The 26169-nt window shown below is 41.8% G+C and overlaps 1 protein-coding gene across 1 annotated transcript in view; it reads left to right on the top strand.

The window, feature by feature from the left end:
- CTBS (chitobiase) overlaps nt 1-26169 on the top strand; it is an 89676-nt gene that overhangs the window by 41311 nt on the left and 22196 nt on the right. The window contains exons 3-4 of the mRNA XM_063427627.1: nt 1692-1900; nt 2345-2516. Coding sequence (XP_063283697.1) covers nt 1692-1900; nt 2345-2516 — 381 coding nt within the window. The remainder of the gene's footprint in view (nt 1-1691; nt 1901-2344; nt 2517-26169) is intronic.

The following is a 26169-nucleotide window of genomic DNA, read 5'->3' as shown; positions in this document are numbered from 1 at the left end:
GACTTTTATGGGACTGGTGCTGGCTCTTTAAGCACATTTTTGGGGCATGGTGAAAATCGGAACAATGCCCCTTTAAGACGGTGTCCCCAGAGTCCCCAGACTATGAAAATGACTTGGGCATGGCTGTTTCCCACTTGGTTCAGTAAATGGGGCTTACTGAATCAAGTACCACACAGGCGGACCACCCAGAAGTGGAAGTGTGCAGGCAATATACCTCCCAGGCTGGGGAGCCTGCTGTAGGTAAATTACCGACCGCTGGGTGGCCACAGTTCGTGCAAATGAACAAGTGGTGGCGGCCATTTTAATTTAGTCGAACGCGGTCAGCGATGTGTGCCACTCTATGGAACAGAAATCAGCTACACATTTAGACGAACACCGCTGACCCGTACCTTCTTCCCCACTTTGACACTGCGGCTGGAGACTAAGTCCCATTTGAAGATTCGAATGCACGTTCAAATGGGTCATTTTTTCAGTGTAAAATAGACTGACCGCACAGCCCAAATCTATGGAACTGTTTTGGGCAGGAAAATGTGCTTGCAGTCGTTCACAATGGACTTCCGACTAACTTTTCATTTACTGGAAGGATTTTTATGATTTTTGAGTGTTTATATTTAAAGGATGCTGATTAATAATATGTGGTTTTTATAAAGATTGGACATGTGGTTTTAAAGCTACAGTGTATGTGTAAAAACTGTATATTTTCTGCCTGTGATAATTAAGTTAGTCTATTGTGTTGAGATGATTGTATCACAGGCAGAGGGGAGGATTTCTGCTGGGATGAATGGGGGTGGTTTACTTTATTGTATGTGTTGTAATGTTTTTATTGGTTGTTCTGAAAATCCCTGTGGGTGGTCCTGTGTAAGGAAAACCTGCATAAAAGAAGGCCCTCTGGTGCCAAGTAAACAGATTTTCTTGACCCTCAACACGTAATCTTGTCTCGTGATTGGAGGGAACTGCTATAATCACACTGGGGATTGCTATGCCCTGCATACTCCCTTGAGCTTTAATCACTTAGCTCTTCCAAGAGCTGTTCCTGATACGCTCTCCTGGAGGAGAGGTTTTCCCCACACAGTCCTGGATGTCAGAGGTTCATACAGGGTGGAAGGAAGAGGTATTTCCCACACGGTCCTGGAAGACAGAAGCTGATTCAGGGTGGAAGAACGAAGGCGAGACTACCAGTTAAGCTACGGCGGTTGTGGAGTCTGCGGTGGTTGTGGTGTCCGGTATGGTGCTTGTGGTCCTTGGCGCAAGCTAGGAAGCGTCCATCAATGGAAGGTACTCGGTCCGAGTACGGGGAGTTACGTTACAGCATCTCTAATGATGCTGGCTGTTATCGCATCCTTAAAAAAACTCAGTAATGCTCTCAGTCTCTCCTCGCACCATTTGAGACGCTGAAATACAATCATGAAATGTAGCATATGCTGTTTAATAATGGAAATTGTGTGTAGTTGTATTCTCTCTATATATCACAAGAGGTTGTGAAGCAGACATTGTTCTTACTCTTTGTTTGTGTTGCTTGCTAATAAACTGATGAATAAATGGTGGAGCTCAATAGCAGGCTTATGAAACACTTTACAATAATGTCAATAAAATCCGTTTTCAAGTCCTACTTCTCTAGACAGGCTTACAAGTCACCAGGTATAAATTAACTTTAAAGCTGTTTTGATCGTACACATTTTGGTCTGTTCTAGGTGATGTTCGTATTACGGACATGGTTGACCCAGATAACAGAACGGCTTGGATCACGGAGAAGGTAAATCTGGCAAAGCATCAATTCATGGATGGAATTAATCTGGACATTGAGCAGCCGATCTTCAAAGGATCGCCGCAATATTACGCATTAACTGCACTGGTCATGGAGACAACAGACGCGTTTCACAGAGAAATTCCTGGGTCTCAGGTAAAACCAGCTTTTTCTGTCATTTTCTGAATACCTTTTGACCTCGGCTTGTTCTCAGGTTATTCTCTTACTGTTTTATCTCCACTCTTCCCCACTCTTCCCCTCTGAACTAGAGACAAACTCTGATTTTCTGGACTAACATTTTTTTGTAGTTCAAAAGATTATACACTAAGGTCAGTTGTTGTGAATTTAAAATAGTGTTTAATTTAGCGATTTTAGTGTAAAATTCAAAGTTAACAGATAATTTTTCTAGTTCTATTTTGGCCTCAAATTAGAATTTTAAATTCCAGACAAATTCATGTCTGTATTCATTTCACCATAATTCACTGATTGGCAAGGTAAAGTCTGTGTGTTTCTCATTTGACATGGCTAGTGCTCTAGTGACGTGGTGTGGTGTCTCTCTCTCTGATCCTGTCGTGGTCTAATATTTGTGTGTTTTTCTAGGTAACATTTGACGTGGCGTGGTCACCTGACTGTGTGGACTTACGCTGTTATAACTACAGTGCGATTGCATCTTCCTGTGACTTTCTGTTTGTTATGTCTTATGACGAGCAGTCCCAGATATGGACAGAGTGTGTGGCAGGGGCAAACGCTCCCTACAATCAGACCCTGGAAGGTGAGTGAATATACTCAGATCTTGCACTTTCGTGAGTTTGAGTCTCCCGGTAAAATTAGAGAACATAGACCGGCTTTCAATGAACTATTCATTTAGTGTGCAATACAAAGTAATGTATCCTCTGTTTCCCAGCATATATACCCTGCAAATGACAATTACAATGATTAATAAAATAAAGTGTAATCACATGATAAAATCATTTGTTGTCCTGGAGGCTGAAACGCAATGCCACCAAAAATTCACCAAAAAGTTACATCGAAACAATGTATCTTCATAACCTCACTAATTGTGCATAAAAAGCACTGCAAGGTGCGCACAATGCCATGTAGAACCGACGGATGTGCTCGATCCTTATATTTTTTTTTGCCCATAGACGTATTGTTGAAACCAGTCACTTTGTGTCACAATATCTGGGTATACCTGCAATACACAGGCCTGTCTTCCTGCATTACCATAATATCACATCCAGTCAAGCTTATTGGTCATTTAAAGGGACACTATAGTCACCAAAACAACTTTAGCTTAATGAAGCGGTGTTGGTGTATAGGTCATGCCCCTGCAGTCTCAACTGCTCAATTCTCTGCCATTGTAAGAAATTATGATCCTCTTACAAGGATATTCTTTTAGGGAATGTGTGACAAATAAGACACAAACACAAGTGTATAATAAAATGTATTGTTAATATTAATTTAAGGATACTGTTAGATTTTATAAGGATATACACATTACACATTATATCCAGTACATAATCAAAAATGCATTAAAAAAGGCAATACTTAAGCGTTTAAATAGAGGTCTTCCCCTTGCGTCTTCATCTTGGTAGTAATCTGGGACAGCCACCTGTGCTTGCTGTGCTGTCCTCTCCAAAAGAGACCAAGAGAGAGAGCCTTCCTTGGATGTTGTCCTTTAAAGACGGATTCTTGGTGTAATAAACTACAAATCCCAGCATCCCTTTTCCCTCCCAAAAGTGGTTTATCTTTCTCCAGAGAGTTCTGTCTTTACACAAGTCTTTCCCTTTGATCTCTTCCCTCCAGCTATGCTGTAACGTTCTGAAAGAAGTGACCAGTTAGGGTTGGTTTCTATGTAGGTAAGACAGCTTGGGAAAACACACAATTCCATGGCTATACCTAGATGTTAATTACTCTGATCTCCTGATAACATACATGGAATACTGGGGGGATGTAAGCTTTTGTTTTAGCTGGATGTTGTAAAATGCAACTGAAAGCTTTGATCCTTATCACACTGTTATCAAGGAAATGACCCCAACTTGTGAAACCTGTCACATACACAGAAAGTTAGAGACAATATTGCAGTTTGGCATATCAATTTCTTACACCATTTAGAAGTTAAATCACTTTTTGTTTCTGTTTATGCAGCTCTACCCACACCTCCCCTGGCTGTGACTGGCACAGCCTGCATGAAAATAAAATGGTTTTATTTTTAATCAGATGTAACTTACTTTAAAAGTTTTTTTTACCTCCTGCTCTGTAAATTAACTTTAATCACACACAGGAGGCTCCTGCAGGGTCTAGAATGCTATTAACAGAGCAGGAGATAAGACATTCTAAATTAAACAGAATGTGCAATAAAGGAAGTTTAAACATTAGATCACTCGTTACAGGAAGTGTTTAGGAAGGCTGTGTAAGTCAGATGAAGGGTGGGTCTAGGTCTGTATAAACAAAGCGATTTAACTCCAAAATGGCAGAAAATTAAGCAGTGAGAGTGCAGGAACATGATCTATACACTAGAACTGCTTCAAAACTGCAATTAGAATATGTGTAAAGGCATCATTATCAGACTGGAGCGGTTTAAATGGAGTCCAGGAGAAATGGGATTATTTAGATGCTGCACTGTCGAAGGCAACAGAATATTGCATTAGGCTTGCCAGTAAAAGCAAAAAATTCAAGAAACCACTGTGGTACTCCGCAGATGTGGCCAAAATAGTAAAAAACAAAAAGTTAGCATTTAGTAATTATAAAAAACCCAGAGTGAGGAAGACAGAATGACCTATAAGATTAGGCAGAAAGAGGCTAAGCAAGTTATAAGAGCTTCCAAATCACACACAGAAGAGAAAATAGCACAGTCAGTAAAAAAGGGGGACAAAACATGTTTTAAGATCCTTAAATGAGAAAAGAAAAGTAAAACAAGGATTAGTTAGATTAAAAACAAGGAAAGGTATGTAGAAGAGGATAAAGGTCTAGCTGACTGGCAGCTCTAGACTTTGTGAGGCGTTCGTCCCACACTAAGGCCTCACAAAGTCTAGAGCTGCCACTGCCTCATGTTTGAGTTTCACCCAAAGTAAAAAATACATCGAGGTTCATTGTGTGTGTGTATAAGGACAAACTTGCAGCGCTGGATACTGAGAGCTAGTCTCTGTATTCATTGCCTCCCTGGGCCGCTGCTGTAGAAGCTCTGACTGTAGCTATGGCATAATTTGCAAACTAAATTAATTTGCAATAAATAAATGTAATTAGCAATTATGCTAATCATTTATACATGATTGCAGGGTATGGTTACATAGCCTTGCTGTCGTGTATGCATAAGTGCTGGTGTGTGTTTCTGAGTGTCTCTGGCATTGTCTACCCGTGTATGTGCCGGAAAGTGTGTGTGTCTGACAGAGTATCCTTGTGTGTGAATGCATGTGTCTGGAACTGTGTGTTTCTGTTGGCTGCTCGCGGAGTGTTGTTTATGGGGTTGCCTGTGATCTTTGTGCGTGTGTGTAAACTATGAATGTCTTCAGTTTGTGACTGTGACAAAGTGAGTAAAGGGGTAACTGGCAGAGTGAGGGGCGTAGATGAGACAGGGTTGGTGAGGTGAGTGTGACAGAATGAGGGAGGGTGAGAATGATAGGTGGGCGATTATGACATGGAGGAGGGAGCGTGACAGGGCAAGGGAAACAAAGTGTGACAGGATTGGAGGATGTTACGGTTGCCTCCAGGCTAGCTGAAAGTTGGACCGTAGAAAGGATGCTCCTAGTGCTCACCAAAGGACCATCAGCACCGTTACTACTGCAGACTCCACGAACCACTGCTGCTGGGCTGGAATCTCGCCGTCTGCTATCCGCCCTGGACCTATGACCAGGCTCCAGGTACCTTTGAGTAAACCTCTTCCTTCTGTAGAGCGAAGCAGAAGCTAAACGAGTATGAAGAGCATAGCAATCCCTGTAGTGATTATAGCTGTCCCCTACAAACATGAGTCGAGGCTGCGAGTTAGAGGGTCAAGTAGTTCTGTTTAATGGAAGCAAGCACTCACAATTTATACAATTCCCCAGGCCAGAGGCACACCCTCTGGACCTGATGGTACACAGGCATACAAAGGACACAAACCAATCAAAACAATACAGCAATGTCTGACACTCCCATTCATTACAGCAAAATCCTCCCCTCTGCCTGTGATATAATTACTGAACACAATGGGCTAACGTAATTATCACAGGCAGGAAAATATACAGTTTTACACAATATTCGTAACTTTAAAAGTATACATCATTCACATAAAACATATTCTGAACCAGCATACGCAGTATACAAACATATGTCAAAATCATACAAATTGGTCCAGTGGTTCAAAAGTTAGATGGAAGTTCTTTTTGACCGACTGCAAGCATGGCTTGGGTGTGGTAAGCCAATTATCTCCAGGTACAGAAAACATCTCCATTCACAACAGCAAAAATACATAATTCCTATCATACTGAACAGAACCCCCACATTCAACCTATCCCCAGATAGCTTGGATCTGAGCGCTCAATATATCCGAACAGCGCTTAGATCCCACAACCACAGTCAAATCGCCATGGGGTTAAAGTTACAGCATTTGCTGATGAGAGGGGCCATAGTCATGAGGCAATATACGGTATCCGAACAGCGCTCAGATCCCACGAACAGAAGAAAATCGCCATGGGGTTAAAGTTTAGCAAGGGCTGATGAGAGATTGAAGAGGGACAAAGCAGCCAGTATAAACTGGTCTGGCATTGTCCCTGGGACAACGCCCTGCTGGAGAACTATAGGACCAAACGGGGGAGAGGAAGAGGCAAATTTTCTCATGGAATTAAAGGTGTATAAAAAGTGTGCTACAATCCAATGTGCCCAAATAATGTTTATAAAGGGCAAACTCTCCCAGGGGCCATACACACCAGGGCCATATAGTCATGAGGTAGGAGGCTGGCAATGAGGCTTCTCCATAATAGAGGGAAGCAGGGCAATATGTTGCATAAAATAAAAGTTACAAAAGGCATTTTGTAACAGAGGAGGTTAATGTTACAGGCTGTGTGGGACATAGTTGGGGGTGTATCGCAGGGATGGGGTGAATGTGCCAGGAGGCAGTGTGACAGAATGAGGGTAGGTGTATTAAGGGGGTTAATGTGGCAGGATTAAAGGTGTAATGTGAAAGAGTGAGTGTGGCAGAGTTGAGGAGGAGAGTGTGGCAGGGTCTGGGGTGAGTGTGGCACAGTTGGAGGGATTTATGTGGTAGGGTGAAGGAGGTCAGTGGGACAGACTGATGGAGGATGAGTGTGACAGCGTTGGGGGGGTTAATGTGATAGGATAAGTGAGGCAAAGCAAGGAGTTTGGTATGGTTGGAGGGGATGAGAGTGAAAGGATTAGAAGGGGTTAATGTGAGTGTGGCTGGGTGAAGGGGGTCACACTGTGCAGAGGATAAAAGTGTTTGGGAATGGTGATGGTGAGGGATGATATTGTGTGCAGGGGGTGTCAGGATGTTTGGGGGGGTGATAGGGTGTGTGGAGGGGGTCTGTGACAAAGTGTGTAACTGCAATGACAGGGTGTGTGTGTGTGTGGGGGGGGGAGGGGGGTTGACAGGGTGAATGTGTGTGGGGGTGACAGGGTATAACAATTGAAGACACTTTCCCACATAGTTCTGGAAGTCAACTTATTTTATTTGGGCCACACATGGCTTTTATGCACAGACCCTACACGGGGTCTCTTGTACAAAAACGCAGGGCTTTTCCTCCCAAGATACCAAGAGATAATTGCGTGAGAAAAATCTTTAACTTAATTATCTCTCAGGTACAAAAAGTTTTACAATAATTTAAAACATCCCAAAGATACATTTTAATACTTCAGAACCTCCCAGAAGTCATATTACCGAAAAGCTTGGATCTGTGAGCACACTTTGACGAAATATCACTCAGATCCCTTCGGTGGTTCGGGAACGCCATTCAAATGACGTTTTGACCGGTCGGCCACGAGGTGATGCCCCAAAACAGTTCCAGAGAAAACAAGGCAATGACCGGTTATCTTTCGGGGGTTCTCACACGAACACAGACTAATGCTCCCCCTGGCTGTTAACGTACGACTGTTACCCCTGTTCGGTTGTTCCTGAACGCTGTTCTCATAACTGTTCGGGAAGTTGGATGGGCAGCGGTACCAGGTTACCGGGTGTTTGCAGGGTCGTGTAGCCAAAAATAGTTCCACGCCGCCGACTACCATGTACCTCTGCCCACGTTCAGGAGACAAAATGGCCGCCAATTCTTTGCACACATGCGTACAGCTATACATGAACGGCGGCCACACAGGGAAATCACTCTTTTTAATCAGCAATTTGTGGTTAACAGCCAGGGGTGGTCGGTTGTTAAAAGGTGCGAACAAGGGGACCACACAGATACGGACAGTTGAACAGAGAATCAAAGGTGTATTAAGAGCATCCATTCCACTATAGGGGCCTAGCACCTGGCGGCAAAAAGGCCCCCTGTGTCAGGCCCTCGGTCTTAGACCGAAAACCAGACATTTCAGTCTGCCATATGGTGATTTAGGCAGCCGCTAGGCCCCAGTCAGTGCTAGGAATTAGGCATGTGGGGATATTTATGGGATAATAATAGTAAACAGAGAGAATTACCCACTAATTTAATTCTCAGATCCCAAAGAACGTTTATCGTTATAAGTGAAATGTATATCATATAATAAATCACAATTTGTTATAAAAATAGATAATTTATTGTGACATTTTAAATAATAATAATGAGTAACATGCGTAACAATAATCAATGAATATTCAGTATAAAACAATATGCAATACAAAGTGGCAATACGTTTCCTGGCTAATACCGTCTTAATTGTCAAGAAGATTTATGACTGTCTTTCACAAAGACAAAGAAAGTTTCACGGGGAGAAGAGAATTCCTTAGAGCTGCAGCGTAAAGCAATAAAAACTTTCAGCTGGCAGTTAGAAATAACCCTTGCAATGCTGGCTAGACCTCTTCTAGGGATTTAAGATCTATTCCTATGTAATTTTAAATAAATTGACATTTAAACCAGTCATAGTCATTAGTCATTTCCTTGAATCCATCCAATGAGAAGAAATCTATATGTTTTATAAGCTGATATTTAATTAATTTGTCTAATTTTAATAACAGATATTTTATCTTATTTTAGAGCAAATCAATACAGCTGGATAGATATCACGATATGCTAACATGTGATATGTCACATAAATACAAAGTTATTGTTTTTACCTGCAGAGTAAAAAGTGTAATAATGTATTTCGTATTAATAAGATTTCTAAATACTGAAATCTAATCGTGATTTATTCAGTCATATATCATGCTATTAAAATTTTTTAAATTAATTTATATTAATTAATGAATTCAGTATAATTACCAGTAAATAGATATTCTCACCAGATGTTCTCAGGTAGCTTCAAGAACTTGTTTGTCATGGGTCTCTTTCTCTGCATTACCCCTCCTGGCTCTGCCTTGATCGATCACTCAACCTGAAATTTTGAATGCTTGACTCTTGAATGTTTGAGTCTCTCTTTTTTTTGTAGTAATTCCTTATATGACACATTGTGAACTAAAAATTAACTTATACTCACAATGGGATCTTGTACATATAGAAAGTAAAATTAATTATTTAATCTTCTCTGTCACCTATGTCTGGGTTTAGAATTTATTCTATGCCATTAGCATTTTAGACAGTCTGTCCATCCCCCGTTCTCAATGTCTTATCTCTTTGGTTTGTATATACAAGACATTCTTAGGTTCAGGCTAAGGTTAGTGTAACAGAAAGGATAGAAATGTTGTGTCTTTTGTTAACTTGAAGATAACAAAATGGAGTCTGGTCTGTTTAGATTGACTTCAGAATATATACTTTGTATTTCTATCATAGCACAAAATGTCTGCCGATTTAAATACACTGACATAACCCCCCTTTAGTGCATATCATAGCCAAGTAATTTAGCTTATGAATAAGCACTATAGAAGTTATCAGACATATTGTGCAATCACATCATTTCTAACATAGGCCCATGCGTGGAATGAACATGTTCGTATGTTTTTGTACCTGTAAGTGTTTTGAACTTTACGCTTAGTACAATCAACCATAATATCATTATTATCACAACACATCCAATAACAATTTTAACATGGATGAACCAGTCAACACGATCAATAAGGTCAGTATCTAACTCAGAGTATTTAAATGTGTCCACAGAAATGTTATCTTTTCTGATTGACATTTGGATAGTGTGGTTGGGCTTATGGTCCAGCAAGAACTTTAGATTAGGATCTAGAGGGATATCTAGACTCTGGAAGGGATCCACCATCTCAATAGCACTTTCGAGGACGTCAGTGTACACTGGGTATAGCGTAACGTCACCGATGGTGATACGAGAGTTGTGGGGTATCTTAATCAGTGATACAGGTGCTGGTAAGGCAATTACTTTATTAGTCACCTGGTCCCTGCGAAAAACACTCATGTTTATAAGACACGTGCTTACCAACCATTTATCTTTTACTAACATAGCATGCACTAACGCATTACTGTTGGTTTTTGACATAGTCACTTGACATGTTTCAGAGCCATGTTTAAGATACTCGATCCCACACAAAGCATTGGTAGAATCGTACACAAAAGGTTTTCCATCACATTGGAAATTATTGTCTTTGAATTTTTCAGTCATTCAAAATGGGTATTGAATACCAATCTGGTATCCACGGTTGAAAAGCCAAAACATTTGGGGTTTGGACTTTTACATGGATATTTTCCTCCCATGTACCGACGTAAATTGTTTTCGTTTGAAAATTTTTTTGGGAGTTACATATGGTATGGCCAATAAAAAGCAAATCTCCATACGTTCCGGGTCAATTAAGAGAGGTATGGCGCTCCCCATCTCAAAGGCCAAGTTTAATTGCATAGGCTCAATTGTTTCTCCATCCACATTCGCAAGCATCGCATGAACAATATCCTTGGATACAAAATACAGAGGTATGTGTCCCCCTGCCAATTCGATCATTCCAGTTTGCACTTCGTCAAGAAAAGCAAGTGTGTGGAACAATATTGGGTCATGCAGAAATAGAAGTTCACGCTTAACCCCTTAAGGACCAAACTTCTGGAATAAAAGGGAATCATGACATGTCACACATGTGATGTGTCCTTAAGGGGTTAAATAAGTCATGTCTTTGGTGCAACTCAGTGGATTTGGCAATTAACTCTGAATGCAAATTTGTTGTAACAACTGTGTCTTCCACAATAGTTAACACGTCTTGGAGAAGTGTTCTTTGCTGTGTTATCACCTGATGAATATCGTTAATGTGTTGCTTTAGCGCATAGATTTCCATATCCAGCTTTTGGACAGTAATAGAGTTGGCTGCAGACATTCTAGTTGCGACAACTGCACCGACAGTGGCACAGTAATATAGTTGGCTGCAGACATTCCAGTTGCGACAACTGCACCGACAGTGGCACAAACTAATGCAACAATTATAGCGGTGAGGAACCTTTTGGGTCAGTTGCTCATCGAAATAGAACTGGATACAAATGGTTTCCGGGCTTGCTCCAAGATGTTTCGCACACGGTCCTGTGCTCTTTGGAGGTGCGTCTGGTACCAAGTCTGTAACTCTGGAAGCTGCATCGATGAAATGTTCTACGCCTTCTCAATGGAAATCTTGGGGTCCAAGCTGACGAACACACGTCGGGTAAGGATCCTCTTCTCTGTCAAGATGAACCCTGGTGTCTCTTGAATCAGGATGCCGGAGGATGGTCCCATCTCTGCGATCGGGTCGGTCCATAGCTCTTGGCACAGGAGCAGTACGATCCAGAAACACGCCACTTCCTTCTTTGACAACTTTCGACAGTCACGGATCAGGAACTCGTTTCAGACTTATCTACTAATGATTCAAGGTTTGTTAAGTATACAAACTTATAAAAGTGTGACATCACTTGGCCTGATTCATCAACATATGCATTCTCTCTAATTCTATTTTTATAACTTCATCCTTCACTACATTTATTACTGGCTCCTCAGCAATATGCCTATAGCAGTTAAACAAGCTATTAACCTGCTTAAAAATGTAGTTATTGGATGGAAAGGAAATGGTTAATGACATGAACGTACATGAGATCATGGCACATCACAACATTTCACATCATACGATACCACGTGAATCAAGCATTCATCCAGGTTAGTCGTTCACCCTTCTGCATCTGAATCCACACCTATAATCCTTAATTGAGATTTAGGATGACAAGCACGCAACTGGTTAATGTGAACCCACTTTTCAATAAAATCACCATCCTTAGGAATTTTTATTTTGTACGCTACTGGGGAAATTTTGTCAATGATGACATATGGCCCTTTCCAAGAAGGTAAAAATGTATTTTCCTTGACTTGATTTCGCGCAAAATTATACAGATAGACTTGATATGTTATTTCATATTCCTTTTTCGTGGTTTTTAAATCGTAATAGGTCTTAACCCCTGTCGCTGCTTTTTCTAGATTCTTTTGGGCAAAAGCAAACGCATGCTGTAAATGCTTGCGCAAATCTTCGATATACTGATGCGTAGTGGCAGCATTGATCAGATTATGATCCGAAGTACGATATAGTAAATGCTGTGGTAAAACCATCTTTCTTCCTGTCATCAATTCAAAAGGTGACAATTTGGTAGCAGTGCTAGGTGTAGCTCTAATCGCCATTAAAACTAGGGGCAATTTAATGTCCCAGTCTTTACCAGACTCCTTAACGTACTTTTTCAGAATATTAACGATAGACTGGTTATATCGCTCTACCCCCCCGCTAGACGCAGCGCGGTATGCAATATGTAGCTTTCGTTTACCACCTAGAATATTCCACATCTTAGCCATTACTTCACTGGTAAAATGACTACCTCTGTCTGACTCAATTCTTTGAGGCAGACCGAACCTGGAAAAGACATGGTTAATCAACAAAGTGGCGCACACGGTACTCATGTTCTCTTTACAAGGCAAACATTCTATCCACTTTGTGTACATACATGTAACGGTTAACATGTATTTGTTACCTCTTGAAGATCTTGTTACAGGACCTATAAAGTCAATTTGGATATCAGACCAGGGTAATGACACCCCCCTCTTCTGAAGTGGTGCACGATGGGTTGGACCATGGGGTTGATATTGCGGACAAATCAAGCATCCCTGACAGTATGTCTTAACATCTCTTAACATGTGTGGCCAATATGCATAATCACGCAATATCTCATATGTGATCTTATCACCACGATGCCCAGATGTAGGTGCATCATGTGCGTGTTGGAGCATTAACCCTCGGTATACAGTTGGGACTACCCATTGTTGAATACCATGTTTAGAAGTTCTGACCAGCAACCCATCCATGATACCAAATTGGACTGTATATCTCATCAAGATTCGTAAATCTTCATTATATTTGCAATCCTCATCTGTGATAAGATTGGCAGTAGGGTTTTCTATATGTTTATAGAATATGCTTATGACGGGATCATTCTTCTGACTGGTAATCAGGTCCTCACTAGTAGCTTCTTGACTCCATTGCACAACATTTAAGTCGGCATTATCTCTAGCCTGTCGTCTAGTTATGGCTTCAACGTGAATTGAACCCATAAGATCATCAAAGGGTTTCACCATCGATGGCTGCTTGTTTTGCCAGTGAATCGGCTAAGTCATTACCATCCTTGTCAATACCTTCTATTTTAGAATGGCCTTTGGTTTTCTTCCAATATATGGTTAAACCATGTTCCTTAACCAACTCATCGATTTTACAAAACAATTTCCCATGTTTAACAGGTTTGTTATTGCTTTTCAGCATTTGGTTACGTTTCCAGCTAGGCAGATATTCAACCAAACTGTTGCGAACATAGTTGGAATCAGTTATGATAACAAATTCTTTGATACCATATTCTATTGCCATTTGAATGGTCTTATATACTGCACAGAGTTCGGCTATCTGACTGCTTTTGGGACCAATATTGTATCCTATAGATACATTGGGATAATCACCTATTCAGGCATTTCCGGTACCTGCAACTAACTTCCGTTCAGCACCAGCGACGTGGTGATATGAACAACCATCAATGTATACCCACGGTAGTAGTCGACAGTATTCCTCGTGATAAACTTTATAAGGGAATAGCAATTGCTCTTCTAGAAAGTCATCTCCGGTGTCATTATCATCCAGAGATGGAGCAGTACAGTCATGTAATTCTGCTAAACCTTGGGCAACTGGGCTTCTCTTATTATGTTTATAACGGACTTCTAACGGCCATCCCTGTAAGGATAGAGTCCATGCAGTAATCCGACTGTTAGAGAGATTACCGTCTCTAATTGTTTCACTCTGCAGATACTGTAGAGGTTGATGAGCTGTTTCTACAATTATTTTCTCACCTTGGATATAGCTACTGTAACGGATCGCCTGGCACCCCGACTTGGTACCTCCGTTAATGGATGCTCCTAGTGCTTCCTGAGGACTCCAAGCACTCTGGCAGACACCACAATCACCGAATCCGAGAAACATAGGAATCCTCTCTAGCATATGAATGCTGTAGACCATTGAATAGGAGCCATACGAATAGGCTTGTACTCCTAGCAGTCAACTGGAACAGCATGCAATAAATCCTTCCCCCAATAATGAGACGACACATCACTTTGAGGGTAAAACAGGAACTCTGGACTGGCTCATCCAGCCTGGCTTTTATTTCCAACTCACACATACAGGCCACACCCAGGGGGAGTATTAAAAGAACCAATGACATAGATGTTACCTCCCACACATCCCCTCCCCTTAGTGTGACACATAATCCCATTATGCATACAGTGTAAAATATACTTTTACACAACTTTCATATCTTTAAAACCATACATCACATTCACATAAAAATACATATCCACAATCAATCCATTCAGGGGAACAACATATTAAAAAATGGCATGAATCCGACCAGGGGTTCAAAAGTTACTAAAAGTATCTTTTGTTCCTTTCTGGCTGGCAGAAAAACATCCCCACAATGCACCCTGGTTTCCTCCCTTCTGCCCTGGAATTAATTGGAGAAGTAATCCAATTACCCAGGACTAAAGGCAGACTCCATTAACCACATGGTTGCAAAACGACATAAAACACTTTAAAATACATAAAGTCACATTTACACATAACACACAGACATTTCACCTATCCCCAGATAGCTGGGATCTGCACGCACAAAACTACCGAACAGCTCGCAGATCCTACTCACACAGTACAATTGCCATGGAGCTAAAGTCTTTCACATAGTCTTTCATTATATGAATAGGCTCCATGGTATGGCTATCTGGGGTATCACTTTCCCATAAATTCTGGTCCATAGTCCAAAGGCAAGAGGCGGGCAATCGGCCCCCTCCAAGGACACGTGGCGAGGTCGGTTTCGCCACAGCTACGAAAATTTTGTAGTGCCCAGACAGTCGACAATAACGCCTTCTCACACGTGTTGAATTTAACTTCAACAGGTGACAAAGTCTTGCTAGCATATGCAATAACTTTGTTTAAGCTGTCCTGCTTCTGATACAGAACAGCACTTATGCTTAAATCGGTATAACCTGTCTCCAGATAGAAGGGTTTACCCCCCTCTGGGTATGCTAAACAGGGTGCCTGAGTGAGCTTCCTCCTCAGTTCACTTACCGCTAGGTCCTGAGGCTCCCCCAGTTCCAGGTAGTTTCCTTTTTAAGCAGGTGTAAGAGTGGTTTCGTTATTTCTGCATAGTTATCTATAAACTTACGGGAGTAGTTAGTCATACCAAGGAACAATCTTAATTCCCTGATGTTTGAAGGTGTTTTAGCCTTTATTACGGCTTCAACCTTCTTCTTCTGAGGATTTAATCCTTCAGAGGTTACCTCATGTCCGAGGAAATTGACATTGGTGCGACACCATTGCGCCTTTTGTAAAGACCGTTTAATCCCTGCCTCTCTTAACTGAGTGAGAGCATGTCTAATCTCTATGATATGCTTATCAAAGGAAGTGCTTTTCAGCAAGACCTCGTCGACATATGATAACGTTCCTCTCTCGAGTGCGTCAGGCATAGCTTTATGCATGAACACAGCGAATTCATGACCAGAGTTTATGTAACCGAAAGGCATACGGGTCCAGGTATAATGCTGCTTTCCAAATGTGAAGGCCAATTTGTATTGGTCTTCATTATGGACTGGTACAGTCCAATATCCCTGCGCACAATCAATGGCAGTGAATATTTTGGATCCCTGCATTTGTACCAAACATTGGTCTATGTATGGCACTGGCCAACCAGACATATAGACGCGTTTATTTAGCTGTCGTAAGTCAGCGCATAAACGCCATTGTCCATTAGGTTTCAGTAACCCCAAGATCGGATTATTATACGAACTGTGCACTGGACGTATAATGCCCCTTTCCATTAAATTCTGAATGATGTCTTGTAGACCATCATATGACGCTAATGGGAGTCTATATTGTTTAATAAATACAGGTGGTCAATTTGGATCAGTTTTTATTCTGGCTACGTGGAGGTTAGTTAACCCACAGTCGTAGGAATCTTTGGCAAAAATATCTTGGAATTCCAAAAGGATTTCCTTTAGCTGTTGTCGCTCAGCATCGTTGGAGCAACCGTCAGCTAAAGATATTTGCTCTTCTAGCCTTTCCTGAAATCCTGGAAAGATTTCAGGCTGGCCTATCTCATAAGCTTCTTCAAGCTTAGAGGTTAGGTCAGTTCGGTGTTGACTTAGCTTTTCTCTTTGGTCGTGATACTCTTGTGATTCCTGCTCATTGAGCGGATGATCGAAGGTGATTGATGCATCTTCGATTTTACACGAGCCGTCTTCGACGTTGAAGGGATACACAGATAGGATAGTGAATAATCCTTCTGGGGACGAATGGAATATTTGATCGACAATTTCGTCCTCAGTTAAGTATTCTTCAGGGATGAGGCCTATAATTTCGTTTTGGAAACCAAATGTATAGTACTCAGCATCCAATGCTAGACCTAATAATGTTCCTTTTGGTAAAGTAACACTATTGGGTGTAACATTGTTGACCATTATACAGGTGTGATTCTTACCAATACTTACCATTGGTGCATGCGTTACCACCATCCCTAATTGTTGTATCCTGTTGGATAAACAGATTAGGGCATCAGAGTTTTCTAATCTCTGACCCTCCTTGACCAGTAGGGGTAAAAGAAAGTTACTTGTCCCTTGTGGAATGGTTATGTCATCAGGTACTTGGATACTTACCGCATATGGGAGTATTTGTCCTGATGTCAGGGCGTTTTCCTCGTGTAGGTATCCACAAGGATTACCTTTTAACCTTGTCCACAAGTTGGAATTAGTCAGGTCAAGGTGTATGGCAAAGCGATGTATGACATCATTGCCAATGTAAACCTGATAGCGAGGTTCGTCTATCACTAGGAATAAATGTTTAACTGTCTTATTTCCAATGGAAATAGATAGTAAACATTTTGCTATCACATTGTGACTCTCTGATTCGCCATCCAGGTTCTGGATCCACCTGTCATGTGGAGAAGCGTACCTGATCATTTTAGGATTGGCGATCTGCTTTAACAGACTTCTGCTAATATAGCTGTTCTCACTCTGTAAGTCCAGCTTTGCATTCCTATTTCTTCCCAAGTCATTTATCTGAATAGGAAAGAATACGTTGTTATTAACCCTTTCAATTCTGGCAAGGAATTGAGCATGACCTGCCAGATCTACAGATTCAACATAGTCCCTGTGGAGAGAAATGTTTAAAACATCACCTTCCAGAGAGACATTCTGTATCCTCTCTGGAGCAATTCTTACGGAATGCTCATCTACAGGTGCGATTGCGTCATTCACCTGCAGGATAGTCACGTCAGGTGACTGACTATTCCTAAAATGTACCTCTATTGAGTCAGGTCTTTCTTCTATTACATGGCAGTTACGATCAGATTGTACATGTGATTTCTCATAGGTTATAGGAACCTTAGCTTGTGACCATACAATTCCATTCACACAGTCAATAATTGTGTTAAGTCTTCTGAGTATGTCTATACCCAGAATCAATCGGTTATAGGGGAGATCTACCACTATCACCGGGTGTCTAAAGGTTTTGTTATCTATTTTAAACTTTAACCAGGTATTGCCAATAACATGAAGGGCATTTCCTCCTACACTCAACAGAGCATTGGGGAAATCTCTTAGCTTCGGCTTATCCGTTGCTAAGTCCATTACCTGCTGGAAGTAGGTATTGGATAAGATCGTGGCTTGTGAACCAGTATCTATTAACCCTTTGAAAGGTTGGGGTAGCGAATCCTGTATTTCTACAGACATGTAGTACCTTCCTTCATGTTCTTCTAATTCACATAAGAATTTAGAATGTGTCAACATATTACTTGTTTTCCATACATTACCGGTCACAGCAGTAGTTTCTACCTGTACTGAGGAATGCTCAGTCTTACCAACAGGCCCTTCCTTTTTAGGAATATCTTGAACTTTCAAGCGGGAACTAGTGGTCGGCATCTCATCAGTTAACTCTTTCAGGTCTGGATCCTGAAAACTGGTGGTTGCTGGGGCTATTTTAGCTTTTGGCTGAAATGAAAAAACAGAGGAACACGTTGCGCCTCCTTCACCCGGGAGTGAAGTGACGGGATTGGCAATAGGTTTCCCAACACAACTATTGTTTATTTGACTGTGAGTACCTGGAAAGGAAACAGGGTTAGGTATTACATCTACTGACAACCTAGCCTGTTTAGTCACTGTAGCTATATTTGCTGCAGCACTTGTTGCTGCTGCAGTTGCACAGGTGGCTCTGCAATTGGAGCTGTCCCTAAAAAAGGATTGATAGCAAAGACTTGGTTAATCTTTATTTTCTCCATTAATTTGCCCATCTGGTCTGTCAATTAACCAACCTGACGACGCAAATTATTTCCCCCATTGCTGTTTTGTCTTTGCACATTAGAATTTGGCTGGGATGGCTGAGACTGTTGGGAGTTATTGGAAGCAGATTGGTTGTTTCTGTTTCCATATCTCCTATTTCTCTGAGGATTCCTTCTCCATTGGGAATTGCCTTGGTTTTTATTAACCCAGGGGCGTTTATTCCCATTGGCATTGGATTTTTCAGAGTTATTGTCAGAGGAGTTTGCAGAATTGCTTCTGGCGTTTTCCTGTTTCTGAGGTTTTGGTGTTTTCAAAACCTCGGAATAGGTCCTCTTTTTCTGTTGGGTTTTTAAACCTAACTGAATTTTAGTCTCTGACACCATTTTATCACCAGGTTTCTTAACCTTTAGCTGATTTTCGTCATGTGCATGGTGTATGGTATACAATTTCATGCACTGACTGACTAGCCATTCTAATGGTAACTTACAGTCATAATCTCTTGCTCGATTCATTTGTATACTTACTGGCATGGCATGAAAATACAGATCTTTGAAATCTGTGCTTTCATACCTGGGTTTTCTTTGGGCCACGGAGTATGCATTTTAAAGAATTACTAAAAATTCTCTGGGGCTTTGATCTGGACGGCACTTTAAGTTATAAAGCGCCTTCTTTGCAGAAGCAACGGTTTTATACTTACCATATTCCATGATTATTTCATCTTGGACCAGGACATTAACTGCATAGCTTGAAGACTTTCAAGATGAACACGGCACATTGAATCAAAGGTCCATGTAATGAACCATTTCTTATGAATGTCATCATACATGCCCAATGAATTTATTGCTTTATCATAATTTTCCAGATGTTCAGATATGTTTCCTGAACCTCTAGAAAATTGTGGGACAGTCTCTCTAAGGAATTTAATAACCTTTGGCGATTCATAAACAGGCGTCGTTGATTTACGATTTCTGTTTGTTTCCCTGTGTAAACGTCTATGCGATCTGGCTGCTGGAGAGTAATTAGACCCGTACAACAGTGCAGATGGCATATCAGTCACATGGCCTTCAGAGTGGATAGTGCAATCACTTTCACTCCCATCACTCTGAGCTCATGGGAGTGAAAGTCTCAGCATTAGAATCCTGCCAGTGTACAGAACCATGTCTGTTTTCATTCCTATCAACCTGAGTCTGATTCCCTCTGTCAAGTTTGGCCAGGACAGTCTTTTCGAACTGTTCTGCCCAAGATTGCCAAGAATCTACAGGTGTTTTCTCAGAATTACTCACATCTTTTCTTAGAGACTGTTTTATGAAAACCTGGTCTGGTGTGGGAAAATCATAACAAGGAGGGGATTTATAGATGGTCTTTGCTTGCATTTTTGTGCAACTTTTTGGCACAGAATGATGACTACTAACCTCACTATCTGATTTCAGACTCTCCTCTTCATACTCATCCAATTGCGTTTTAAGCTGATTTATTTCCTGCGCACATTTATCCATCAAGGCTTTCATTTCTTTTTCATGATCAGCCTGACGAATGTTATGCTCAGCAAGTAAATCTTGGTATTTCCCATCTTGAATGCCAAATTGTTCACTGTACGTGTCCAGTTTGGTATTCAATACCTTGTTTTCATCTAACGCCTTAAGAAGTGCTGTCATAAAGAAAGGCTAAGAGTGTATTATGAACCCCATTTTTTTCTCTACGTTCTTTTGTTCAGCAATTACTTTAAGATGTGTTATTATGTGTTCATCAGTTATAATCGTGTGTTTAGCATCCCATTCTATGCTTTTCAACCAAACATCATAGCTTAAATCATTTTTCATATGTTTATGAATATGGATTAGAGCATTTTTTCTTAGGTCTTCAATTATTTCACAATTATCTGTTACAGATTTATCGCTGCCGCTGGCCATATTTTATACAGTGATTTAATCTCAATACAAAACTCTATTCTATATCAAGATTAATATTGCATGAATTACAAATATTATTATTTGTATATGGAATATAATTTCAACTTAAACGATCTCAGCAGTGTGCCTCCAATTTGTGGGGATATTTATGGGATAATAGTAAACAGAGAGAATTACCCACTAATTTAATTCTCAGATCCCAAAGAACGTTTATCGTTATAAGTGAAATGTATATCATATAATAAATCACAATTTGTTATAAAAATAGATAATTTATTGTGACATTTTAAATAATAATGAGTAACATGCGTACTTAATTGTCAAGAAGATTTATGACTGTCTTTCACAAAGACAAAGAAAGTTTCACGGGGAGAAGAGAATTCCTTAGAGCTGCAGCGTAAAGCAATAAAAACTTTCAGCTGGCAGTTAGAAATAACCCTTGCAATGCTGGCTAGACCTCTTCTAGGGATTTAAGATCTATTCCTATGTAATTTTAAATAAATTGACATTTAAATCAGTCATAGTCATTAGTCATTTCCTTGAATCCATCCAATGAGAAGAAATCTATATGTTTTATAAGCTGATATTTAATTAATTTGTCTAATTTTAATAACAGATATTTTATCTTATTTTAGAGCAAATCAATACAGCTGGATAGATATCACGATATGCTAACATGTGATATGTCACATAAATACAAAGTTATTGTTTTTACCTGCAGAGTAAAAAGTGTAATAATGTATTTCGTATTAATAAGATTTCTAAATACTGAAATCTAATCGTGATTTATTCAGTCATATATCATGCTATTAAAATTTTTTAATTAATTTATATTAATTAATGAATTCAGTATAATTACCAGTAAATAGATATTCTCACCAGATGTTCTCATGTAGCTTCAAGAACTTGTTTGTCATGGGTCTCTTTCTCTGCATTACCCCTCCTGGCTCTGCCTTGATCGATCTCTCAACCTGAAATTTTGAATGCTTGACTCTTGAATGTTTGAGTCTCTCTTTTTTTTGTAGTAATTCCTTATATGACACATTGTGAACTAAAAATGAACTTATACTCACAATGGGATCTTGTACATAAAGAAAGTAAAATTAATTATTTAATCTTCTCTGTCAACTATGTCTGGGTTTAGTATTTATTCTATTCCATTAGCATTTTAGACAGTCTGTCCATCCCCCGTTCTCAATGTCTTATCTCTTTGGTTTGTATATACAAGACATTCTTAGGTTCAGGCTAAGGTTAGTGTAACAGAAAGGATAGAAATTTTGTGTCTTTTGTTAACTTGAAGATAACAAAATGGAGTCTGGTCTGTTTAGATTGACTTCAGAATATATACTTTGTATTTCTATCATAGCACAAAATGTCTGCCGATATAAATACACTGACAGGCAGCCACCTAAATCACTTAGAGAGCCGCCTCTGCTAGCTGGCTGCCTCTGAATATTTGTGTTCAGTATTTACAGATGAAAACCTGATGAAAATAAGACTGAGTCATTTGTTACATGTGAGTTTACAGAGGAAGTGGTTCTATTTCAACTGTGAAAAGTAAAGACAAATAAGTCAATGGGACCTGATGGAATACACCCAAAGTTATTAAAGGAACTTAGTGGTATACTAGCTAAAGCATTAACAGATTTATTTAACCAATCATTGTTAACAGGAGTAGTCCCAGAAGATTGGAAGTTAGCGAATGTTGTGTTTTACTTCAGGGAGATCATGCCAAACTAATCTTTTTGATTTTTTTGATTGGGTAACTAAAATAATAGATCAGGGTGGTGCTGTAGACATTGCTTACCTAGATTTCAGTAAGGCTTTTGACACTGTTGCACATAGAAGGCTTATCAATAAACTGCAATCTTTAAGTTTGGATTCCAATATTGTTGAATGGGTAAGGCAGTGGCTGAGTGACAGGCAACAAAGGGTTGTAGTCAATGGAGTATATTCGAAGCATGGGCTTGTCACCAGTGGGGTACCTCAGGGATCTGTACTTGGACCCATTCTCTTTAATATTTTTATTAGTGAAATTGCATAAGGTCTTGATGGTAAGGAATGTCTTTTTGCTGATGATCCTAAGATATGGAACAGGGTTGATGTTCCAGGAGGGATAAGCCAAATGGCAAATGATTAAGGTAAACTAGAAAATGGTCAGAGCAGTAGCAACTAAACAGAATTGTGGTCCAGGCACTCAATGATCAGTTGAATTGCAGGCCTATTGGACAAAGTGCAATGTTTTGATACCACAAGGGATCTTTCTCAAGCTATAATCAAATTGTTGCACTTTGTCCAATAAACCTGCTGTTCAACTGATCCTTGAGTGCCTGGACCACAATTTTGTTTAACCACTACAGGAGGGGTGGTCAACCCCAGGTCTGGCTGCACCAGGATTCTAATAAGTGTGCGGTATTCCTCCTTTTGTTTATATACTAAGAGCTGTGGCAACTGCCATTTAATGTGGATAAGTGCAAGATAATGCATCTTGGATTTAAAACTCATGGCAAAACTGGCAGGCGGGCACACAGTGGAGGCGGCGAATAGGGAGTTATAATTCTACTGCTCTGCTCCCTCACGCGCCTCTCAGTGATGCTGGGGCTGGAGTGTCCTCATTTTCCGACTCCAGCATCACTGCGGTGCGCGTGAAGGAGCTTGTGACGAAGTGCCCTTTGCCACTTGGTCCTGGAGAGGCCTGCTTGCCAGCCTCCTCCCCTGTGACTATGACTCTTTGATGAATTTGTCTTTAAAGCCCCTATATTACCTTCAGACAGACTATTTATGTAGGTTGTTTTATTTCTATTATGTTTTAGTCACCCTGTACCCATTATAGGTGCAGTGTGTGTGTGTGTGTGTGTGTGTGTGTGTAATGTAATTGTTTATAGTGTGTGTGTGTGTGTGTGTGTGTACTGTGAAAGGTATTGCCTGCTCTCCTGTACTGCTGAGGATTGCTACCAACTAGGTGGATTTGGCTATGGAGCCTGTTTAGTGCCCTCTGTTGGTAGCAACAGCAATATGCACTACCTGAATAGTAAGACTGGTAATTTGCATATTCGGGTAGATTTGCATATTGCTAATTCTGCATGCAGGAGAGACATTTTGTGTTAATTATGGTCTTCCCCACCCATTTATAAATATGTAATTATGTTATAATAAGTCACTGTATGTTGCCTGCTATGATTTGACTGTTTGCAATTTTATTGAGTTTTCACAGCAATGTTAATGTTATGACCATATGGGCTAGTCCCAAGTAAAATAAAGTTTTAGACAGTTCTTCTTGATCCCTCAAAACATAGCCTTGTCTCGTTATTGGAGGGAGTTGTTATAATCACACTGGGGATTGCTATGCTCTGCGTACTCCCCTGAGTTTGAATCACTTAGCTCTTTTAAGAGCTGTTCCTGTTACGCTCTTCTTGGAGGAGAGTTCTTCCCCACACAGTCCTGGATGCTGGAGGTTTATACAGGGTGGAAGGAAGAGGTCTTTCCCACACGGTCCTGGAGGACAGAAGCCGACCCAGGGTGGAAGGAAGACGGCGAGACTCCAGTCAAGTTACGGCGGTTGCGGAGTCTGCGGTGGTTGTGGTGTCCGGTGCGGTGCTTGTGGTCCTCGGCACAAGCTAGGAAGCGTCCATTAACGGAAGGATCCGTTACAGTGGTGGCAGCGGTGGGATGGCTTTCTAGCATGAGGAGCAGCATCCTGGAGACACCGGAATTATTACGGAGCGATATGGAGGCAGCAAGTCCCTGGACAGCGCTTGAAGTGGAGGATGAGTTTGACTGGAGGTTACAGAGCCTCTTGGCCCCATTGGGTGAGCCAGTATCAGAGGCAACCATGTTGGACTGCAGAGAGGGCGCCAGGAAAGAGGTGTGGGCCGAAGCCCTGGAGGGTATCCATTTTTGGCGAGGTGAGCGTCTCCCCAGCGAGGAGCAGCGACTACAGGCCAGAGTGGCCCTATGGATGCCTATGATGGGAGAACAGCCCAGGTGGGAGTTGGTAATGCAGCTTAATTCTCTGGCATGGAGGGAACTGGGGCTCGACGACGCATACAGGCGCTACATTGGTATGCAGTTCAGCATGTTCCCGGGATGGCTAAGTGCGACAGACCAGAGGGCGAGGATTACAATGGCCCTGGCCTATTATGGGATGCCTTTGCCAGACCAAGGTTCGGGGACGCTGCAGAGTCACGGCTATGGGACATATATGAATCCAGAGTAACCATACTAGATCTCCCTATGGATGAAGACCTAGTGTCAAGGCTTACCTTGGTGGGAGTCCAGTGTGCAGAGATATGCTCACCCTTGCAATTAAACACAGGCCAAGGTGGTCAGGGAAGAACTCACCTGGCCTGTGAGTCTGTGCACGGGGGCTGTTTCAGGATAACCAGGTCGAAGTACAGACAAGGACAAGAGCAGGAGAATCGTCGTGGGTAAGTCGGAGGTCAGAGGATGCCAGAATACAGGATCAACAAGAACAAAGCCAAGGTCAGAAGCCGAAAACTAACAGGACAACAGGAACTCGAAATAACAGGAACCAGAGTCAATGAACTGACACTGCCCTTAGGGAGGGGCAGTGTCTTATACCTTGTTAATTGGGTATCAGATTCAGCTGGAGAGTTACTGACAGGTCTGAGCCTGGTGAAGTCCAGCCCCCTAGTGCTGCAGGCAATTCAAGAATAAAGAGGAGTTATCCAAAGTGCTGAAATGGCTCAGAGGTAACATAGCAGGATACAGTCCAGAAGAACCATGGTTCAAATCCCTTGTTGGGCACTTCTGGGGCGACCTCGTCTTGCAGTCTGGATGTCGCGACGAGAAGCGTGACACCTAGAGCCAGACCTGTTTGAATTGGCCATCCAGGAATGGGAACTGGAGCAGGATTACCAATACCTACTCAGTTCCAGTCAGTTCCAGTCAGTCCCAGTATACCTTGGAGGTACCGCCAGGGCAGTGCGAGATCCAGGGAGCCGAAGATGTCGTCCTTCCTCCCCAGCGGCAGTGTGGGTCCCAGGGAGCTGAAGGTGTTGTCCTTCCTCCCCAGCGGCAGTGCGAGTTCCAGTGAGCTGAAGGTGTCGTCCTCCCTCCCCAGCTGCAGTGCGAGTTACAGGGGGCCGAAGGTGTCGTCCTTCCTCCCCAGTGACAGTGTGAGTTACAGGGGGCCGAAGGTGTCGTCCTCCCCCCCCCCCCCTCCCCCCCCCCCCCCCCCCCGCAGCAGTGTGTCCGACAGGGAGCAGAGAAAGTTGGTCTCTCTCCCCAGCAGCAGGACAATGTTACGGGAGTGGAGGCAGTCGGTCTCCCTCTCCAGCGGCAGCATGTGTTTCTGGGAGAGGAGCACAGCCCCCTCTCTCCCCAGCAGCAGCTTACCCTACCAAGGGCAGACACCAATTTTACAGGCGGTGCAGATGGGACCGTGGTCTCTGTGCCTGACCCACAGGGATGCTGGACAGCCTGTCCAGATCCCCAGCTACCATCGCAGGAGTATCAAGAGGAGGAGGTAAGGCAATTCTCCCCTCCCCAGCTAACTCCTAACTTGGCACCAGGGTTAACAGAGGAGATGTTAACCCCCACTGACCCCCATGTTCCCCTGGCTACTGAGCCGGACTATGTCCCAAGCACCCCAACAGAAGAGCTGGCAGCTGGGCAGAGTGCAGTTGG

Source organism: Pelobates fuscus, chromosome 7, assembly GCF_036172605.1.
Source record: "Pelobates fuscus isolate aPelFus1 chromosome 7, aPelFus1.pri, whole genome shotgun sequence".
NCBI lineage: Eukaryota > Metazoa > Chordata > Amphibia > Anura > Pelobatidae > Pelobates > Pelobates fuscus.
This window is presented reverse-complemented; position numbering and strand designations above follow the sequence as displayed.